Source organism: Lycorma delicatula, chromosome 12, assembly GCF_047948215.1.
Source record: "Lycorma delicatula isolate Av1 chromosome 12, ASM4794821v1, whole genome shotgun sequence".
Lineage (NCBI taxonomy): Eukaryota > Metazoa > Arthropoda > Insecta > Hemiptera > Fulgoridae > Lycorma > Lycorma delicatula.
Window position 1 is genome coordinate 37,232,442 of NC_134466.1, and position 19,379 is coordinate 37,251,820.

Here is a 19,379-nt window from a genome sequence, read left to right on the forward strand (position 1 = left end):
GATGGTCAGCTTACAACAGACTTTATTGATGCCCTTTTACAAAGTGGTAGGAGGGAATGTTCCTACTTTAAATCCAAAATAACAGCTTCTAACTTCACTCCATTTTGTAATGAATTTTAAGTAGCTTATTTTTCTAACTACAGACATGGAACAACATTAATCGAGTGGTGATTGTTTCAGTCTCATAGTCGAATGATATTGGGTTTGAGTTTCCGTGCCATTGTTTTTAACTTTAATTTCTTTCTCAAATATACACTAACACAAATGATTTTTTTTTAATGCATTTTGCAGCAGCCTACTTGGGACTTGCCAGTATCATTTCTTTTTTCCTTCTTTTATTCATTTCCTTATTGCCTTCATTTACTCGGATTGCAACCAATTTTCTTCTTCAGTCCATTTTATTATATAGTGTTTATAATAATAATAATTACAAGAATCTAAAAAACTATATGAATTTAATGTTTGCTGATTATTTTATTTAATACAGGGTCTGGCATATAAATCTGACGATTTTGTAATAATTGTTGTTGGCACTACTTTCAATGAGAAGGCGGGAGTGTTGTACATCAACAGGTCTATTCATGCTATTTCAGTAGCCAGTATGTCGTGGTTGGGTGAACAACGGCGTTTGTGATTGAAGCCTATTTTAAAAATAATGAATCGGTTATTATAACGCAGTGTTTATTTTGCAGACATTTCAATTTAAATCGACACACGTCTGTTCCTAGTAGGCATACAATATTGTTGTGGGTGCAATGTCAAATTTTTGAATGAGGTTAATTGACTGTGTGAGGAGTAATGGAACACATTTGGATGACATAATATTCAAATAAAAAAAATGTATGTAAGTACTTCACTATAAATTGCAAAAATTGATCATTAATTTGATATAGTAAATGTTTTAATAGTACAAAACACAGTTTATTAATTATTATCCCTCAAAAATTGTCAGGTTTATATGCCAAACCCTATATAACAATTATTAATTTAACAAATGTCAATTTATAAAACTTGATTAAAATAAATAAATTTACTTTAATTTTCAACTTCCCTGTTTTAACCCAAAAATATTTATATTTATTTTTTTTTATATATAATTTTCATCCTATAGATTGTAATAGGCATACTGAAAATTAAAATATTTATTTTATTTTATTTATTTTATATTTATTTAATATTTATTTTGTTTTTAAGTTTTATAAATCAAAATATGTTTAATGTTTTTGTTAATTCCTTATTTCCCACATGACCATTGTTCTCAGATGTTCATAAAACTTTTTAGGTTAATAAATATATTTAAGTTTATCAGCTAACATATAATTAATATAACTTTTCCCAGATTTATATAAATATTATTATACTCGCATAAATGCTATTAATAAAAAATAATCTGCATTAGTGAATATGTTAAGGAGAAGCAAAGAAGGGATTTGAACCTACGAACTTCTTGATTACTAAATTGGAATGCTCATCACTCGGCTGCTGCCACTACTGTGTTTATAGATATACAAATAAGCTACTTGAAAAACTCAAGACATTTTTGAATGGAGTTTACACCTAAATAGAGCCAAGTTGCAAACTGCCATTTTAGATTTAAAGTAGGGACCCCCTACCTCCTGCCAGTTTGCAAAATAACATTAATATACTACATTGTAAGATGATCATCTACCCTTGCAAGTAAATTAAACAGGAAATAATAAAAAAAAAAACTACTTCTAAAAAGTTAACAGGTACTTTAAGTTACAAAAAAAAAAAAAAAAACAGCTGAGTGAAAAAACCCACACTACATCATAATCATAGCAATCAAAAAAGTCAATTTTATTATTTGAAGACGAATACTTCTAATTCTTTAACCAGGATTCTTTCTTCAAACAGGAAATGGGTAAAGAATTTTATAAAGACAAATAGGAACTAATGTGAAACTCAATGCTTCTTGTCAAAAGAGATAAGATTGCTACAGTGAAGGGGGTATGTTGCTCATTGTTTTTTCAATACTATCAGATGAGTATATTTCTAGAAATTTTTATTTTTGTTTAATTTTCTTTTTCTTTTTAATGTATTGATATGTTTTGTCATTTCATACAGGATCATTTAGACAAGATTTACTGTTATAAATTAATCGAACAATCAAAACTGAATTAAGCTTATTTTATCATTACAACACGATACTACAATGTCTTGTTCTTTACGAGTATCAAGAACAATTTTTTAGCTTGTAATATCTATTTTTTTCTGACCTTCCTTTTGAATTTATATTCAAGTTCAATGCTTTGCAAACTATATTAACTTTGTTTCATATATAAAATATCAATAAAAAAATATTTACAAGTCATTGTTTTATTTCAATGTCGTTGATTAATTATAATACACTTAACTTACCTGATTTCTTTTTGTAATTTTTTTCTAAAATTTCTTTTGAACACTTACTTTTAATAAGATGGTATCTAGTAAATTTAGCACTACAGATCCAACAATGTTTCTATTTAAATCTCTTCCAGTGTCTTTATAATGATGTGATGTTATGTGCATTAATTTAATAGTAACAATTAAAACAATGACAAAAAACTATATGAATCATCCAGTTTCTTTTTTTTATGTAATATTTTACTGAAAGTTGATATATTTAAAAAGGGATTATAAATCTATTATTAGAAAAGACATTTACCACTAATTTTTATTCATTACTCTGCAATTTGTTACTGTTGGAAACAATGATCCCAACAACTTTCCTCCAACCCTGAATGAAACTGCTTGAATATATAACCAAAATGACATTCTGATGTATTGGAATTATTTTATTTAATGTACAATTGTGACTGTGAATCCAGAAGAAAAAGATTAAAAAGAGTTTTGCTACCTCTTTATGGAAATTGGGATAAGACCAAACTTAATCAAAAAGTATCTTTAGTATTTTGAGATATGGGAAAAGAGATCCCATACTCCCAAAAAGATCCAAAAGATCCATACTCCCTCTACCAATTGTGACCAAAATTAAATTGCATCAATTCTCCACATATAGAAATTATCATGTCAAAACATCATCCAAACTGGTTCATCTGTTTTGGAGATATCAAGCAAAATCAGGCTTACATATATACAAATTTACATACATACATACATACATACATACACCCTACTGAAATTTTTTAATTTAAAAATTTTATTTTTAAGACGTCATAAAGATCTATAAAAACTTTGACATGCAAAATGTGATGCAAAAGTATACATTACCTAATGCAGTATGCTGTACAGCTATAAATATATAGCCAGAAAAGTAAAAGGCTTATCATAAACTATACAATTAATTCTATTCATAAGATAGATTGCTTGTTTAACTTAACATGTCATGAAAAAATTTATTTATTGATTTAAGAGTTATTTCAAGTTTGTAATTAAATAAAAGCCTAGACTGTTTTATTTTTCATTATAATATTATTACTATATAGTTTTTTTCTTTCTAATACCTTCTTAACACACGTACAAGTTCGTCCGACAGTGCTCTTCATTACTCCCTCTGCCACCATCATTATGTTGAACATTTTCTTCAATGGTAGAGTTAATCAAAAAGGTTTATGGACTCATTGAGTCTATAAAGTTGCACGATAATGTGTGGTTACGTGAGTGTGTGATACTACCACCAAGAAAGAACAAGTAAATGCCATAAATAGCTGCATACTGCAAGAATTTCCAGGAAACGAAAAAACATGCTGCTCCATTAATACATTTTTTCGCAAAGAGGATGCAGTTCATAATCCAAATGAGTTGTTGAATTCTTATACCAGTGTCAAGATTACCACTCACACATTAAAATTAAAAGTAGGTATTCCAATTATACTCATAAGAAATCTGAAGTCTCTACAAAAACATGTCATCGAAGCGACTATTTTTAACAATCTGCGGCAAAGGAGAAATTGTATTTACCCCTATAATTCCAATCATGCGTAATAACTTTCCATTTCACTTTAAAAGATTCAAGTTTCCAGTTAATATATATTTTGCAATGACCATCAATATGTCACAAGGTCAAACTTTACATACAGCTGATGTAGATATACAAGCTGCTTGCTATTCTCATGGGCAGTTGTATGTTACATGTTCTCAAGTAAATAAATTGGATAATGGAAGAACCAAAAGTGTAGTTTACAATGATGTTGGTGTGAAATGAATATAAAAACACTATTTACATTATTCTACATTAATACAGATTTCATCTATCTCTCTGCTTATGAATTATGTTACTGCATGTTTATAAATATCTCAAAATTATCAAATATTGATTTTACCTATCAAGGACATATAAATAATGAATCTATTACATCATACTTTGAATATTCATAAATCACAATAAGAAATATTTTATATATTCTATCAGTGATTTGTAAACTTTTCAATTGCTATAACAATCATAGTTCACGTCCAAAGCTGTGGGCACCTGCTAGTAAATAACATAAACATAATATTTTAATATGTAGGTTACATGGATATAATATACCTGATACTGTATAATGTATAATAATGAATAAGCATAATATAAGCCTACTGGAACAAGACTCAAAAATATGTTTTTTTTATAAATATCATTATGGAAAAAGTGTCACACTTCCGGTAGGCTACAGTACCTATTGTTATTACCTTCCCAACAAATACATCTAGAATAGCAATATTAAAAGGGAAAAGAATGGTGTGATGATGTCAAAAATGGGATATCAGGTTTTTTGTAAAATTTTATGTTTTAGGGTCCAACTAACTCATCTAGACCATTTGTATATGTAATGTATGTGTTCTCACTGCTTCTGACCTTACATTTCAGGATTGACCAAACCAATTTTCTTCAAATTTGGCTTAAACATTTCTATATATTAGGGCTTTGATCATACAAATTTTTTTCAAAGTTTGTTAAGGGGGTAGGGAAATATTGTGAAAAAACTGATTTAATGTTTTTTAGAAGAATTTTAGGAAAAACTTAATTAAAGCAAATCTGTTACAATGCATTTATAAATAATCCAAAAAATCTTTTTTTAAGAAATCAATCCCCACCTCTTAAAATTGAAAAATATGTTTTTTGTTCTTTTGCTCTTATCTCCCTTCATTTTAAATATTTTTTAAAAGTTTTATTGGAAGATTATACTTCATACAAAGAAATGTGTACAACATTTTTAAATTATGGACCTTGGGCCTAAAATGCAGAAAAATCTATTGAAAATTTTATTTTTCTTATTTTAAGCCTTTATCAAGGAGGGTATTAAATTTAAAGAAAACTTTACTTAAGTGAATTTGTTAAGCTTAACCTATACAAGAATATTTTTAGAAATTTTTTTTCTTAAAATATATTTTCCACCTCTAAAAAAAATATATTCTGTTGCTTTTTGGTTCTTGACTTTTAATTTTTATTATTAACAGTTGGGAAAGTCATGCAATATTTTGCCAGCTTTTATATTTATTTCCAATTATATTAGACGAAGATGAGAACACTCCAATGGTCATTTTTTTGCCTTTCTTAAATGACAAATTATATGAATGTAGATACTGTGATAGCGGTGACCTCATTGTAAGTTTGTTCCAGATAAATATAAGATTTTTTTTTTAATTTTACAATGTCTACACACATGATCTGAAGATATTTAAATTTTAGAAAATGCTTAGGAAAACTTAGAGTAAAAACTATGATGAATTCCAGAGAACCGATATCCTGAATCCAACGCCATGCTTGTTTAGACGTCTCTTTTAACATAATGATGTTAAATGTTTCTATATTTTGATCAGAACAATAACAAAGTAATAGAAATTCTTGTATACCAAAGTCCTCAGATAATGCTCAGTAGTTTTTTTTGTTTTCAATTATTTTATAGTGTTTTTATTTAAATCTTTTTTCAGTTACTTTTTCTAAAATAAAATTGCTCAACAAAACCACTTACCTCCATTTTCATAGCAATAACTACAACCAAAGGATCTCCAGATTTAACTTTATCCCCAGATTTTATCATAACTTTATCAATTGTTCCTGGCATCGGTGATACAGCTTCATTATCGATTATTACCTCATTAATTAATTTACTAAGTGATATTAAATCATCCAGGATAAATTTATGTACATCATCCTGTAAAATATACACATTAATAATGCATGATATGTCAATAAATATTCAACAAATAATATTCATTAATAACATAATTTAACATTTTTTTAATGTAGAAAGTAAAATGGTTAGATATGATTAAAATCAGGATTGGGACTGCTGCAAAAAATTTCTTCTGTAGATATTATATAATTATTTAATTAGTACTTAAAATAAAGGTTATCATTTTTATCAAACAGGTAACATTCAAAAAATAATAAATATATTGAATTCACACAAAACAAGTAGCCATCAAACTAATATTACAATACTATAATCATTTTTTGCTGAATAATTTCACTTAAAAGTTCAGGTAATTTATCGTTCTTGTTTTATTTCATATTTTCCTGAATAATTCAAGGCTTTTTTTATCCTAAAGTAAATCTTCAACTACCAGTTTAGTGAGCCTTAAAAAAAAGAAGTTTGATAATTCAGAAATCTCCAGATTTTCTAAGTATAATTTTATTTATTTAGCGTCAATCCGCCTGAAGTGACCAAAGGGTGGTTGCTTGACCAATTCAAAAACAATTTAACTTACCCACTTGTTTCCTACATGTCTCAAGACCTTAAAACTATTTTTTAAAATTTTTTATTTAAGCAGTTAACCTGTGGCAGCCATTTTTGTTATGGTGTGCACACCTATTTTTGTGTTTGTAAGGGTTTATGGAAAAAATCATAACTAAAAAACTATTGGTCCTGGAAGGATGAAACAAAAAGCAATTTAATCATATTTTGTCAAGGAAAAATATTGGTCCAGTGGATTATTTATTTATTTTTCTTCTTTCTATGAGAAAATTATCAACAAATTTGAACATGAAAAATGGTGAAATTTCACTTTTGGTAATTTTTTTCAAGAGGCAGAGATGGCATACACAGTTTGAATTATTTTTTTTATATGTAGATATACGTTAGTAGTTTTACCATAAATAATATTAACAGTGATATACTTACTCCTAAATTTTGATGAATTTTTGAAAACTATTTTTTTTTTTTTAAATTCAAATTTTGGCTTCAAATAACTCTGATTAGAATGGTGATAAAAATCTCAAATTTGCACAACTTACAGTGTTTTTGTAGATGATTAAGGAAAATAACAAAATTTTCTTGTACACTTTACTAATAAAAACATTATAAACTGTCAAAAATCATGAAAACCCTATTAAAAGCAATTCCATTTTTACTCACTAAATAAATGCTGCAACTTTCCTTCTCGTCTTCTTGGCACTATAATATTTTTATACTTATTACTGTAGTTGAAATAGACTTGCTTGAACCATTCAACTGCAGTGTTCAATTGAAGCACTTCAAGCAGTTCAAGCGCTTGAAGTCATTTCCAGTCGTCAAGAAAATTCATGTTGCAACATGCTCATTTATGCTTGTTGCATCATTTAGCTTTGCAGTTACAGACTGGTCAGTCTGACATTGTCAGTGATCTGTTCACATCTTTACCGAGTGTCTCAAATTTCATACTGTGTTTCAAAGCGTTTATATTAAATAAATAAGTTTTACCTAATAATATTACGTTTACAAATTTTAAAATCAGTGAAATTTTTACATTATTTTCAAGTAATTTCACATAATAAGAAAAAGAAAGTTGCATAGGAATTTATGTGAATGAAGAGTGTCATAAAACAGTGTATAATACAATGCCAAAAGAACTCATTAAAATTTAGTGAAATTAGTGAATTTAGTGAAAACATCAAATTCAACATCGGGGCTAAATATAAAAAAAATAAATAAAAAATTGAATGCACTAAATAAGTGCTACAAGGGGCCCCCCTTGTAGCACTTATTTAGTGATTAAATGGTGTCACTTTTAACAGGTTTTTCATGATTTTTGAGAGGTTATAACGTTTTTATTAGTACAATACACAAGAAACTTTTTTAATGCCATAAACATATAAAACAACAATGCATATTGTACAAATTTGAGATTTTTATCATCAGCCCCATCGGAGTTATTTGAAGCCAAAATTTGAATTTTTTTTTTTAAATTAGTTTTCAAAGTTCATAAAAATTTAGAGGTAAGTATATCATCTTTAAATTATTTATGGTAAAACTACTAACGTATACCTACATATATAAAAATAATTCAAACTGTGTATGTCATTCCTGTCTCTTGAAAAAAATTACCAAAAGTGAAATTTCATCATTTTTCATGTTCAAATTTATTGATAATTTTCTCGTAGAAAGAAGATAGATAGATAAATAATCCACTGGAGCAATATTTTTCCTTGACAAAATATGATTAAATTGCTTTTTGTTTCATCCTTCCAGGACCAATAGTTTTTTAGTTATGATTTTTTCCATAAACCCTTTCAAACACAAAAATAGGTGTGCACATCGTAACAAAAATAGCCACCACAGGTAAACTGCTAAAATAAAAATTAAAAAAAAACACTTTTAAGGTCTTGAAACATGTAGGAAAGAAGTGGTTAAGTTAAAATTGTTTTTGAATTGGTCAAGCAACCAGCTAATGTTTTTTTGGGACACTTCCAATGGATTGACCCTTAGACTTACATGTAGGTCTTACTTATTAAATGGGCTCCAAATATGTAGTTATTTTTGTAAATTTACTAGACTAAGTTATGTTGTTTAATTAATGATATTATAATAAATGGAGGCCAAAAGACAACTGAGGAGGAACTGTTAATGTCTATTTTTAACCGACAACAGCTGCACCTCAATCTGCGGACATTCCATTTAGAAATGTCAATGGTTAAATATTGTGGTACCCTGACATACTTATTTAACACTCATTAGTAAACATACTTATATATAAATTTAGCTCTATGTGGTATACACCTCATTAATTAATCATTAATAATAATAAAAATCTTACCTTTGTAAATAAATACAAGTTTTCATTATCTTTAAATATTTTACATGTAATTTTTTTTGTATTTAAATCACAGTCCAAAACTAAACTACTCTCATTTTTTGTTAATTTACCACTAGATACTTTAAAATCTTGTTTTCCATCATCAAATGCAATCAAAAATTTATTACCTTCATCATAAGTAACATTTATATTGTATTCTGTAAACAAAAATTACAAATTACAAATGTAGAGTAATATTTAGCACAATCTTAAAAGGAACACTGTTTAATAGTATGTATTTTTAATACAGTAATTCTATTCTTGTAAAATATATAAATGTCCATTTTATTCTGAATTTAGTCTAATTAGCAATACATGATATTGCCTCTCATAGACTCAATAAGCACAATTAAATATTACTTTTATTTCTCATTATGAAATCTAACCTAAATATAATTGATTTAATATAATTTTTTACAATACAATTCATTTTTTTCCATTCATTGTTTGTCCACAGGTTTTTTATGAAATTAATAATAGTTTTCTGGCCATTGGAATAAAGTAAAATTTCATCTGGCTTTGCTTAACTAACAGAATAATTGTTATTAATACAAAATGTGTTCACAAACCATAATGCTGCTAAATACTTGATATAGAAATTAATAACTTTTTTATAAAAAACTTTATTTCCTGAACCCCTTCCACAACAGGACTGAAACTTTGCCATAATGTTTAAAAAATTGCGTGAAAATATATACTCTGAAGAAAAGGATTTATTTCATGAGTTATGAGGGCCGTTTAATAATTAAGAGATAAATGACAACAGCAGAAAACTTAATAGAAAAAATTGGAACTGTCTGACGTTCAAGCTAGCCATCCTAACATAGAAAATATCTTTAGTAATAGAAAAGAATTTCCATTATTACAATCTCATTTGTTTATTTTAAAATGCTGATTGTTTGAAACATTTATTGATGAAGTGCTGTGTTAACATTTTTATTTTTTGAAGTTGTAAAAAAAATTCACTTGTGGATGTTAAAATAGTATTAAGAAGTACGTAAACCATGCAAATTTTTATACCTGGAACAAACAAGTTAAATTGGGCAAACAAATGTCAATGATTTCCATCACAGTGGAAGGCCGACTGACACACTGCAAAACCATATTAATGATCTCATTCATCAGGCAAATATGTAAAAATGTCTAATGCAACTATCATGGCTGTCCATTCCATTATCCAAAATAAGCTGAATTGCAATGAATCATGTTCAAATTAGTTGAATCATAAACACAAAGACACCATAATTCACATTTGTATAAAACTTTGTAAATTTCAGCAGAAGATAATGCTTTTTTTAGATCATTTAATAAACTCTAATGAAACTTGGGTTATAATAATTTTTGCCAGACTCCAAACATTAGAGTATTGAATGAATTATCCATATACACCTGACAGGAAAAAATTCACAATCTACATGATGGCAGGTAAAGTGATGCTAATAGTCTTCTGGGATTCTGGGACTATAAAAGCCTAATTTATTATGATTATTTAGAAGAGTGATATATGATCAAAAGTGAGTGTTTACGCCATTGCGTTATTTCCTATGAATTCAAAGCTAGGGTTGGGTCTTGTTTGTTACAGGCTTGGTAAATTTATTACTATGTTTCATATTTGGGCTTGTCATATTTGTATCTGATTATTTGTTTTCGTGTTCGACACTTCTGGCGCCGGCCAGACTGTCTGCTTCTGTCATCTTTAGTGACCGCGTGTATTCATTTCTCGCAAATTTATTGCTGCTCTCATACACTCCCTTTTTGTTTCATTCCCATACTAATACATGCACACATCTCTTGTTTTTTACACACACTCTCTCCTGTCCGCTGCCTAGGTTTGGTTTCACCCTCTTTTCTTTCACGCCATCTTTTCGGCAGAGTAGTTCAAACATTCATCCTGTATAGTCGACTTGACTTTCTCTCTCAAACTTTGTGATAATACTTTCATCATATTCATACGCATAAACGTCATGGGCATTCTCTCTTGCTCTTCTCGTCAGCCTATTGTGAATTTCGCAGTTTCCTACGTTTCATCTAGCCTCGTTTCTTCGACAAGTTAATTTTCAAGTTCAGTATATCATGTCTCTGATGAAAGTGCTTCATTTCCTACAAACCAGCCAATTCTATCGACGCCGAATCTTTTCCAGCTGCTGATTACATTTTCATCAATGCAGTATTCTCTCCAAACTCATTACTACAAATCTGAGACGCCACGTCTTGTTCAGCTTCTAAACCACGTCTCACCCCTGTATTCCTGATAAACCACTGCGGACTACGCCCAGGATTACTGTATGTATTCATTTACCTTCATTCACGAGTTCGTCTCTTGCTAATATTTGTGTGCTACAGTTCAAGTTCAATTTTCATTATTTATTACGTTAAACAGTTATTTTATCATTAAAATTTGTGGAACATTCAGTTCATCGTACCTTATGCATTTCAATTACAAGTTTGGTTTAAAAAACCATTTATTCATTTAAGTGCAGTCACGGCAGATGGCTTATATAAGGTTATGTCATTGTTCAGGTGCAACATATTTTACGTGCTTAATTTACAATTTGTTGTTATTGTAATTAACTCTATCATTTAATCTTGTAACTTGTTAATCGCCTGGATTAATCCCTTTCTACTCATGAACTGTATTCATAATACTGCTCTTAAATTACCCTAAAGCAAATTACTCCTGATGTGAATTTATGTTTTTGGACTTTGGAATTTCATATTTTCAAGAAAGCGTACTACTAAGTGAACTCCATTTATATTATTACTTATTTTATTGTGATTATATTGTAATTAACCCTTTTTTATACTGGAATTATTGTAATTTATTTTTCTAAGTTAATGACATCTGTTCATTGCTAATTTTCCATATTACAGAATTTGTCAGCACTGCAACAGTTTTCCAGTTACATTATTTTCTTATTTGATGTTACGTTTATAAGTATCTAATTGTAAATAAGGTTTTTTATGTTCTCTTGTTTTCAGGCTTTGTTAATTTGTAATAAGGATAAAATCAAAACCTAAACCGACAACGATTGTTAACGTCTATATGCCTACAAGCGCCCATGATGATGATGAGGTAGAGTGTGTATACGAAGAGATTGATGAAGCAATTAAACAAGTAAAAGGAGATGAAAATTTAATAATAGTTGGAGATTGGAATGCAAGCATTGGAAAAGGCAAGGAAGGAAATATAGTGGGTGAAAACGGGCTGGGCAAAAGGAATGGAAGAGGGGACCGACTTATAGAGTTTTGCACGAAGTATAATTTAGTAATTGCCTACACCCAATTTAAAAATCATAATAGAAGAATATACACTTGGAAAAAGCCAGGCGATACTGCAAGGTATCAGATAGATTATATCATGGTTAAGCAAAGATTTAGAAATCAACTCGTTGACTGCAAAACTTACCCTGGAGCAGACAAATATAGCGACCATAATTTGGTGATAATGAAATGTAGATTGGGGTTTAAAAACCTGAAGAAAAGGTGTCAGATGAATGGGTGGAATTTAGAGAAGCTTGAGGAAGAGGAGGTAAAGAAGATTTTTGAGGAGGACATCGCAAGAGGTCTGAGTAAAAAAGATAAGGTAGAAAATGTATAAGAAGAATGGGAGAATGTTAAAAAGGAAATTCTTAAATCAGCAGAAGCAAACTTAGGCGGAATAAAGAGAACTGGTAGAAAACCTTGGGTTTCAGAAGATATATTGCAGCTGATGGATGAACGTAGAAAATATAAGAATGCTAGTGTATAAATAGAAGAAGAGGAAGTTGAGGAGGATGAAATGGGAGAAACAGTACTGAGATCTGAATTTAAGAGAGCATTAAAAGATTTAAATGGCAGAAAGGCTCCTGGAATAGACGGAATACCTATAGAATTACTGTGCAGTGCAGGTGAGGAAGCGATTGATAGATTATACAAACTGGTGTGTAATATTTATGAAAACGGGGAAGTACCGTCAGACTTCTAAAAACATGTTATAGTCATGATACCAAAGAAAGCAGGGGCAGATAAATGTGAAGAATACAGAACAATTAGTTTAATTAGTCATGCAACAAAAATCTTAACTAGAATTCTATGCAGAAGAATTGAGAGGAGAGTGGAAGAAGTGTTACGAGAAGACCAATTTGGTTTCAGGAAAAGTATAGGGACAAGGGAAGCAATTTTAGGCCTCAGATTAATAGTGGAACGAAGATTAAAGAAAAATAAACCAACATACTTGGCATTTATAGATCTAGAAAAGGCATTCGACAACATAGACTGGAATAAAATGTTCAGCATTTTAAAGAAATTAGGGTTCAAATACAGAGATAGAAGAACGATTTCTAATATTTATAGGAACCAAACAGGCATGCATGCATTTCTTCGGCATGATAATGGTCACTTCCATACCACTCAAAAAGCATGGGAAACTACATTCAAAAGACTGGTTCCACCTTACAGTCCTGATCTCGCACAATCAGATTTTTTTTTTGTTGGTCCTCAAAAGATATTTATGTGGTACAAAGTACGGCAACAATGAGAAGGTAAACAAGAACTTGGTACACGAAGGGCTCACACTATAAGGTGAACAATTATTTACAATTGGGATAAAAAGCTCACAGTAAGATGGGAATAGTACCTAAATTTAACTGGGGATTATGCTGAAAAGACGTAATAGTTTAATTGTTTGAATAAAATATTCAATATTCATTGAATAAATATAATTTCTCTCTTAATTATTGAACTACCCTCAAATATGGTCCCAAAAGTTGTCTCAAGTCAAAAATATAGCAAAAATTAAGTACTTTTTCTCTTTATTAACTAGTGGAAAGTAGTCTGATGGTTTCAATTATGATATTGTACATTTAGTAACGAAAAACAAGTTTTAAATTGAAATTTGACAATTTTTGTAACTTCTCATTTGCTGAGATACATAGCTTCAAAGAGATTCTTTATCTTTCATTTTAAGCTCTGTAGGATAGTTTTACAGGAAATACAAAACATAATAAAATTGGGGGACTAGGTGAAAACCATAAAGATAATCGTAAAAAGGGAGGCAAATTTTTAACTCAAACTTAGAAGGCAGGTTGAAGAAAACTAAAATTATTTACATATACTAATTGTAAATTTTAACCGATATGTAAAATGGAACAGTACATTTAACATTTTTAAGGAAAATTATTTGAAAATGAAAAGAAAGTAATAGAAATAAGGGAAAAATAAGGACTGTGATCTTTCCTTAATTACGTTTCACTTTAAAAAAGAAGCAATAAAATAAATACTTAACAAAAAATTTGAGAGTGGAATAATGAACCAAATAGATATGAAGATTGGTATTCTGTAGGTGTTTCCTAAATGAAAGAGTACAATCAGGGTACACAAAGATGTTTGGGATAGTTGTTATGATGAAGAGTATTGCTGTAAAATTGCACTTGGAGCTCCATGTTAGCTTATTTGTTATTGAGGTAAAATGCACAAACTTCAGTTTTATTGACACTGGATTTAAGTTACCACTTCTTTTAAAGTAAAAGTTTTTTTTTTAGAGCTTAGATTGGCTAAATCCTCTGTGAAAATTGTCTTGTCCCTGTCTGGCTGAGATCTCTGGCTCTGCAAGCAAGAACAATGTCATCTGACAAGCAGAATTTTGTTGACCTGGTATTGGGGAGATTGGAAATATATACGTTAAACAGCAGGGGAGTAGGACCAAGCCATTTGGTAAACCATTACTTGATATTTCTCCTTAAAAATGATTATTTTCTCCCAAATAGACGTTGAAGAACCTGTTGTTTAACATGTTACTATGAAGCATTAAGGATGCAGATGGTTTACACAAAGTTATTTTAAGGCGGCAATCCTGCACGTCCCACCGAAGACTGAGTTATGCTTTTTCGTTTGTTCAGTCTTTGTGTGTTGCCGTGGGGGAGGGTTTTTAGTCGGTGTAAACCCAACACTGCCGCTTGTGCAGGTGAATGGTGGCTGGGAAAGCTTTTCCCTCCTCCGACTGGAAATAAAGTTACTCTTAAGAATTTATATATTATTGCTTCCTCCAAACTTAGTAAAATTAGGCATGACTTTTCTAGATGTAGGTATTGGATGGCCTTCACCATCGCAAGATACAAAGCAGACGTCCAGGTTGTAGTCTCTCTGCCAGGTAGCCAATCTGAAGATTCCCATATCTTTGGCATTAAAGAAAAGGTAAATTTTCTTGTTCTCTACCCAGTTAGTGTAACACCATTCATTGTTGTGAGCATATTTCATTGCACATGGTGACTTTTAAACTCTCCAGCACATATAGATTGGTGGGCAGAACATCTAGTAGCCACTGTACATTGAGTGGCTTGTAAATATTATTTATGATGATCTCCTTCTATCAAGACATTATGAAATTCATTTGAAATTAGATGTGGATGATCAACATTGTTTCTAATGTAAGTAACAACAACATAAGCATTGTGATATGTAGTACCTATAAGCTCATAACCATGAATCCTTCCCCTTTTATGCAAGTCATCTTTGGTAGGAATGTGTGTTTCTTGGATTAGAACCATGTCAATGTTTATTATATAAGAACTTTGGATAAGTAGTCACTTTTAGCCTGGCTAATTCCTTCTATGTTTAAATGGCATAATCAGCAAAGGGCCCAAGGCTTTCAGTTGATCATTCCTGAGAAGGTCCATTTTCTGGTATTTGGTCATTTTGGTTAGTCTCCATGATTGTAGCTAGGAAATCCATTAACGGTCTGGCTGCCGATTATTTTTGAAACTTTATTTAAGGCTCTGCTTAAATGAACACATTTCAAATAATGGTTTTTCCGTTTTCACACTTTTTAAAACAATGCTTAGGGAAATTTCAAATAACATTCTAAAATTCAAATTTACTCGTTGAGGTTACATTTTAGTAAAACATTTTTTAAACAGGCTGCATCTGCATGTGGTGCAAAATCAGTATAGTGTGGTTTACTACTCATGGATGAATTTTAAACAAAATGTTCAAAAAATAAGAATTTTTCCCTTCTAGAAAATCACTGATGGAGAAATAACAACTAGTGCATAATATGTAGTTTTAAGTAAAATAAAGTATATAATGACAAGTAATCAGTAACCGATTTACGTACTTTTATTACTACGACTATCTGTTAGGGATATATTTCGTTTCAACTTATGGTTTACTCTAAATCCATTTAAATGAACAAATGGATTATTTGATCCCTTTGATGATTCACGCAAATGTAATTTTTCAAGAAAAATAACTGCCATAACAGCCTGTAACAAAAAAATGAAATTAATTAACAGAGCAACCTAATTATTACGAGATTAAATATTGTAATTCCTTATTTTATCTAAAAGGATATAATATATAAATTTACAATCAAACATCATCAAAATTCAATGAGAAAAAAGGAGGTTGAATATAAAATTACTATAGATTCATGACTTTAAAACTGATCTTGAAAAGAAGTATAATGGAAATTTGGAAAATATTATAACTTCTCACTACAACATAATATCCAGACAGATGCTACCCTCACATTTTAAAAAGAACATTTGTCTTTAGAAATTACATAAACACAAAAAATATGTTTTAAGATTACAAATTTTATTTTGATATATAAATAAAAAGATATTAGTAACATGCTACATTTCAGATTCTTTGGTTGAACAGGATAATTTCTGTTTTAAATACAGTCACCCATACAATTAATTGTTGCCTGGATTTTAACAAAAAAATTATAACTTATGAACAGCAAAAAAAAAATTTTAAATGAATCTTTTCTTTTTAAAACTACATGTAACAAATAAAAGTGATCAGCTATGCGATTGCCAGAATGAGGCGGTGCCTCACAACACTTCTATTCTTACTCTATTGTTGTAAATTTATTTTTGCTCCCATTCTAACTAAACTAATGAAATTTCACAACTTACATAGAACAAATTTCGCTTGTACAGTCGGCAGAATGGAGTAGCCAAGAGGTTTAATGCACCAGGTACTAAGTCAACCAGGCAATCGAGTATGAGACCCATCCAGACCAAGTTATGTTTTTACACCTTAAATATTATTCATTTACTTAATTCTACCGCTACAACAGACTACAACAGTATTTTCTGTGGTGGGGTGGAATTTTTCAATACATTTTTTGGCAAATATTGTTATTTTTAATTATTAAAAAATGTGCCTAAGAAAAATATAACTTTAATTAGTTGAAATATCAAGATACTAGGATGACCTTGCTCTACAGCCTCACCCCCTTAATCTTTAAGTTGAAAATCAAATGGCATCAATTTGGGCATATGCCCAAATTGGACAAATTACAATACTTTCCCTTCTAGAGCTATAGTGCTTTTTAGATGGGAAAGTAAAAATTAATTCTAATCTCGGTGAATTTATATGACACAATTATGATGATCTTTTATCTAATAAGTTAATATACAATATTGTAAAATTCATACTTGGATATATAATACAGTAAGTTACAACAGCTGAAAATGTAATATACATGAAGCAAACTAATCATCATATAAATCAAAACTAATAGAAACTGTAAGAATGGTAAAACAAAGTTAAAAAGTTAACTTTAGCAAAAGACATTAAAACAAATGTAGTTATGCATTTGTTATAATGTAGTTATGCAAATGTAGTTATGTTTGTTTAATGTAGTTAAAAACATTAAATTGCTTCTACAAAAAAAAATGTATTACTTCAACACAAAAAATTAAATTTTACATTTCATTCATCATTGAATTTTGTAAAATGTCAATGATTTGAAGAGCTCCAAATAAAAGGCATTTGCTTTCAGTTATCAATACAGTTTATTAATGGAAAAGCTCCAAAATAAACCAAAATTTATATTTTTTTATTTTTAGACCGCTGAGTAAGACTAATAAAACTGCTACTTATAATCTGACTGTTCCAATAAAATCTAGAATTTCTCAGGAAGTAGCATTTGTAAGATAGTATAGAATGACAATGGTAAAATTCGTATTTGGTAAATCTTTTCCTACTCATCAAAAGATGTTTAAAATGTAGGATAAAAATTGTTGGTATGTTTTATGTATTTCACGGACAATGACTGTAGTAGTTGTCTTATGATAAATTAATGGAGATGTATTTTTGGCAGAATCAATGTTCTAATTATTTTATTTTAACAATATATTTCATCATAGTTGCGTAATTCAAGTTCCTTTGAAACTGAATGATTCTTCTGTAAAAACCTCTCCTTGTATAAATCCAAAACCTTTCTAACATAAAATCTTCTCAACAATGATCACTTTGGTAATTGTAAGAGTACAATATAAAATTTGAGGGATAATATTAAATCTATGAAAAATGATAAATAAATTAAACCTGAGCTAATGTTTCTGGTAACATTTCCAATGATTTATTAAGAAGTACATTTTGATGTTGAGTAATAAATCCTGTATGGACATTACCAGATTTCATTTCTGGATGTTTAATTAAATGAAGTAAAAATCCAATATTAGTATTAACACCGGCAACCTGAAAATTATATTAAAGACAAACTAAATTATTTGTAACAGTTAAGTATGCATTAAAATATGTTAAAGAAAAATAATTTTCTATTTTAACAATTTTTTGTAATTACAAAAAAAGTAAAACTGTTGAACACTAATTATTTAGAACTAGAAATATATTTTGATTGTTTATCAATAATTATGAACAATTTACTACAACTATGTTATAAAAGAATTAGTACAAATAAAATAATGTTAAATAAATAAAACAAAAACTGAAAACTAAAATATAATACAAATTTGCAGTTATTGGTCCAAACCTAAAACTTAGGTTAGGATGGGTTAGGACTGGTCACTATGACTGATCAGTAGACCAGTATGTATGTTTCATTAATTAGTTTGTAAATATATTGTTAACCTTTAGCATGCAGCTTGAACAAACCTACTTACATACCTATCAATTTTATTTTTAGTTTTATTATGTTATAATTTTTATTATAATGAACAAAATTATTTTTTAATACTTTAGAAGTTTTTATTGTTACATTTTCTTCAAATTTTATAACTACTGATGACAATTGTACAATATGCAAAATGTGCAGCTAGTTCTAAACAGTTTGTAAAGATTTTTTTATTTTGATACAGTTACAATTTATTGTAGTTCATTTCTTTTTAATTACTTTAAAAGTGTGCATAAATTTGTATAAAAAGTTAATACTTGTTCAGAGTTCCCACAGAATTTTCCCTGACCTTCGACATATGAAACAAATTGTAACTCTTTCTTGAGTACATTTTATTGCATTACAGAAAGGAAATAAACAAATTTTCATTATTTAATACAGCTCCCATCATCCCCATAGCCATCCATATGCCACCGTTTTATTAATGCAAAATTAGGTACAAAACTAAGAAATCAAAGTTAAATAAAAAAAAAAA

The 19,379-nt window shown here is 29.1% G+C and overlaps 1 protein-coding gene across 3 annotated transcripts in view; it reads right to left on the reverse strand.

Annotated features, from left to right (window-relative positions):
- The window catches only part of Mccc1 (Methylcrotonoyl-CoA carboxylase 1), a 44,106-nt gene that overhangs the window by 877 nt on the left and 23,850 nt on the right, over positions 1–19,379 (reverse strand). For all 3 annotated transcript variants that reach the window (XM_075379786.1, XM_075379785.1, XM_075379787.1), the window contains 4 exons: positions 18,316–18,468; positions 16,088–16,235; positions 8,959–9,155; positions 5,916–6,098 (listed from right to left, as the gene is read on the reverse strand). In XM_075379786.1, the coding sequence (XP_075235901.1) occupies positions 5,916–6,098; positions 8,959–9,155; positions 16,088–16,235; positions 18,316–18,468 (681 nt within the window). The remainder of the gene's footprint in view (positions 1–5,915; positions 6,099–8,958; positions 9,156–16,087; positions 16,236–18,315; positions 18,469–19,379) is intronic.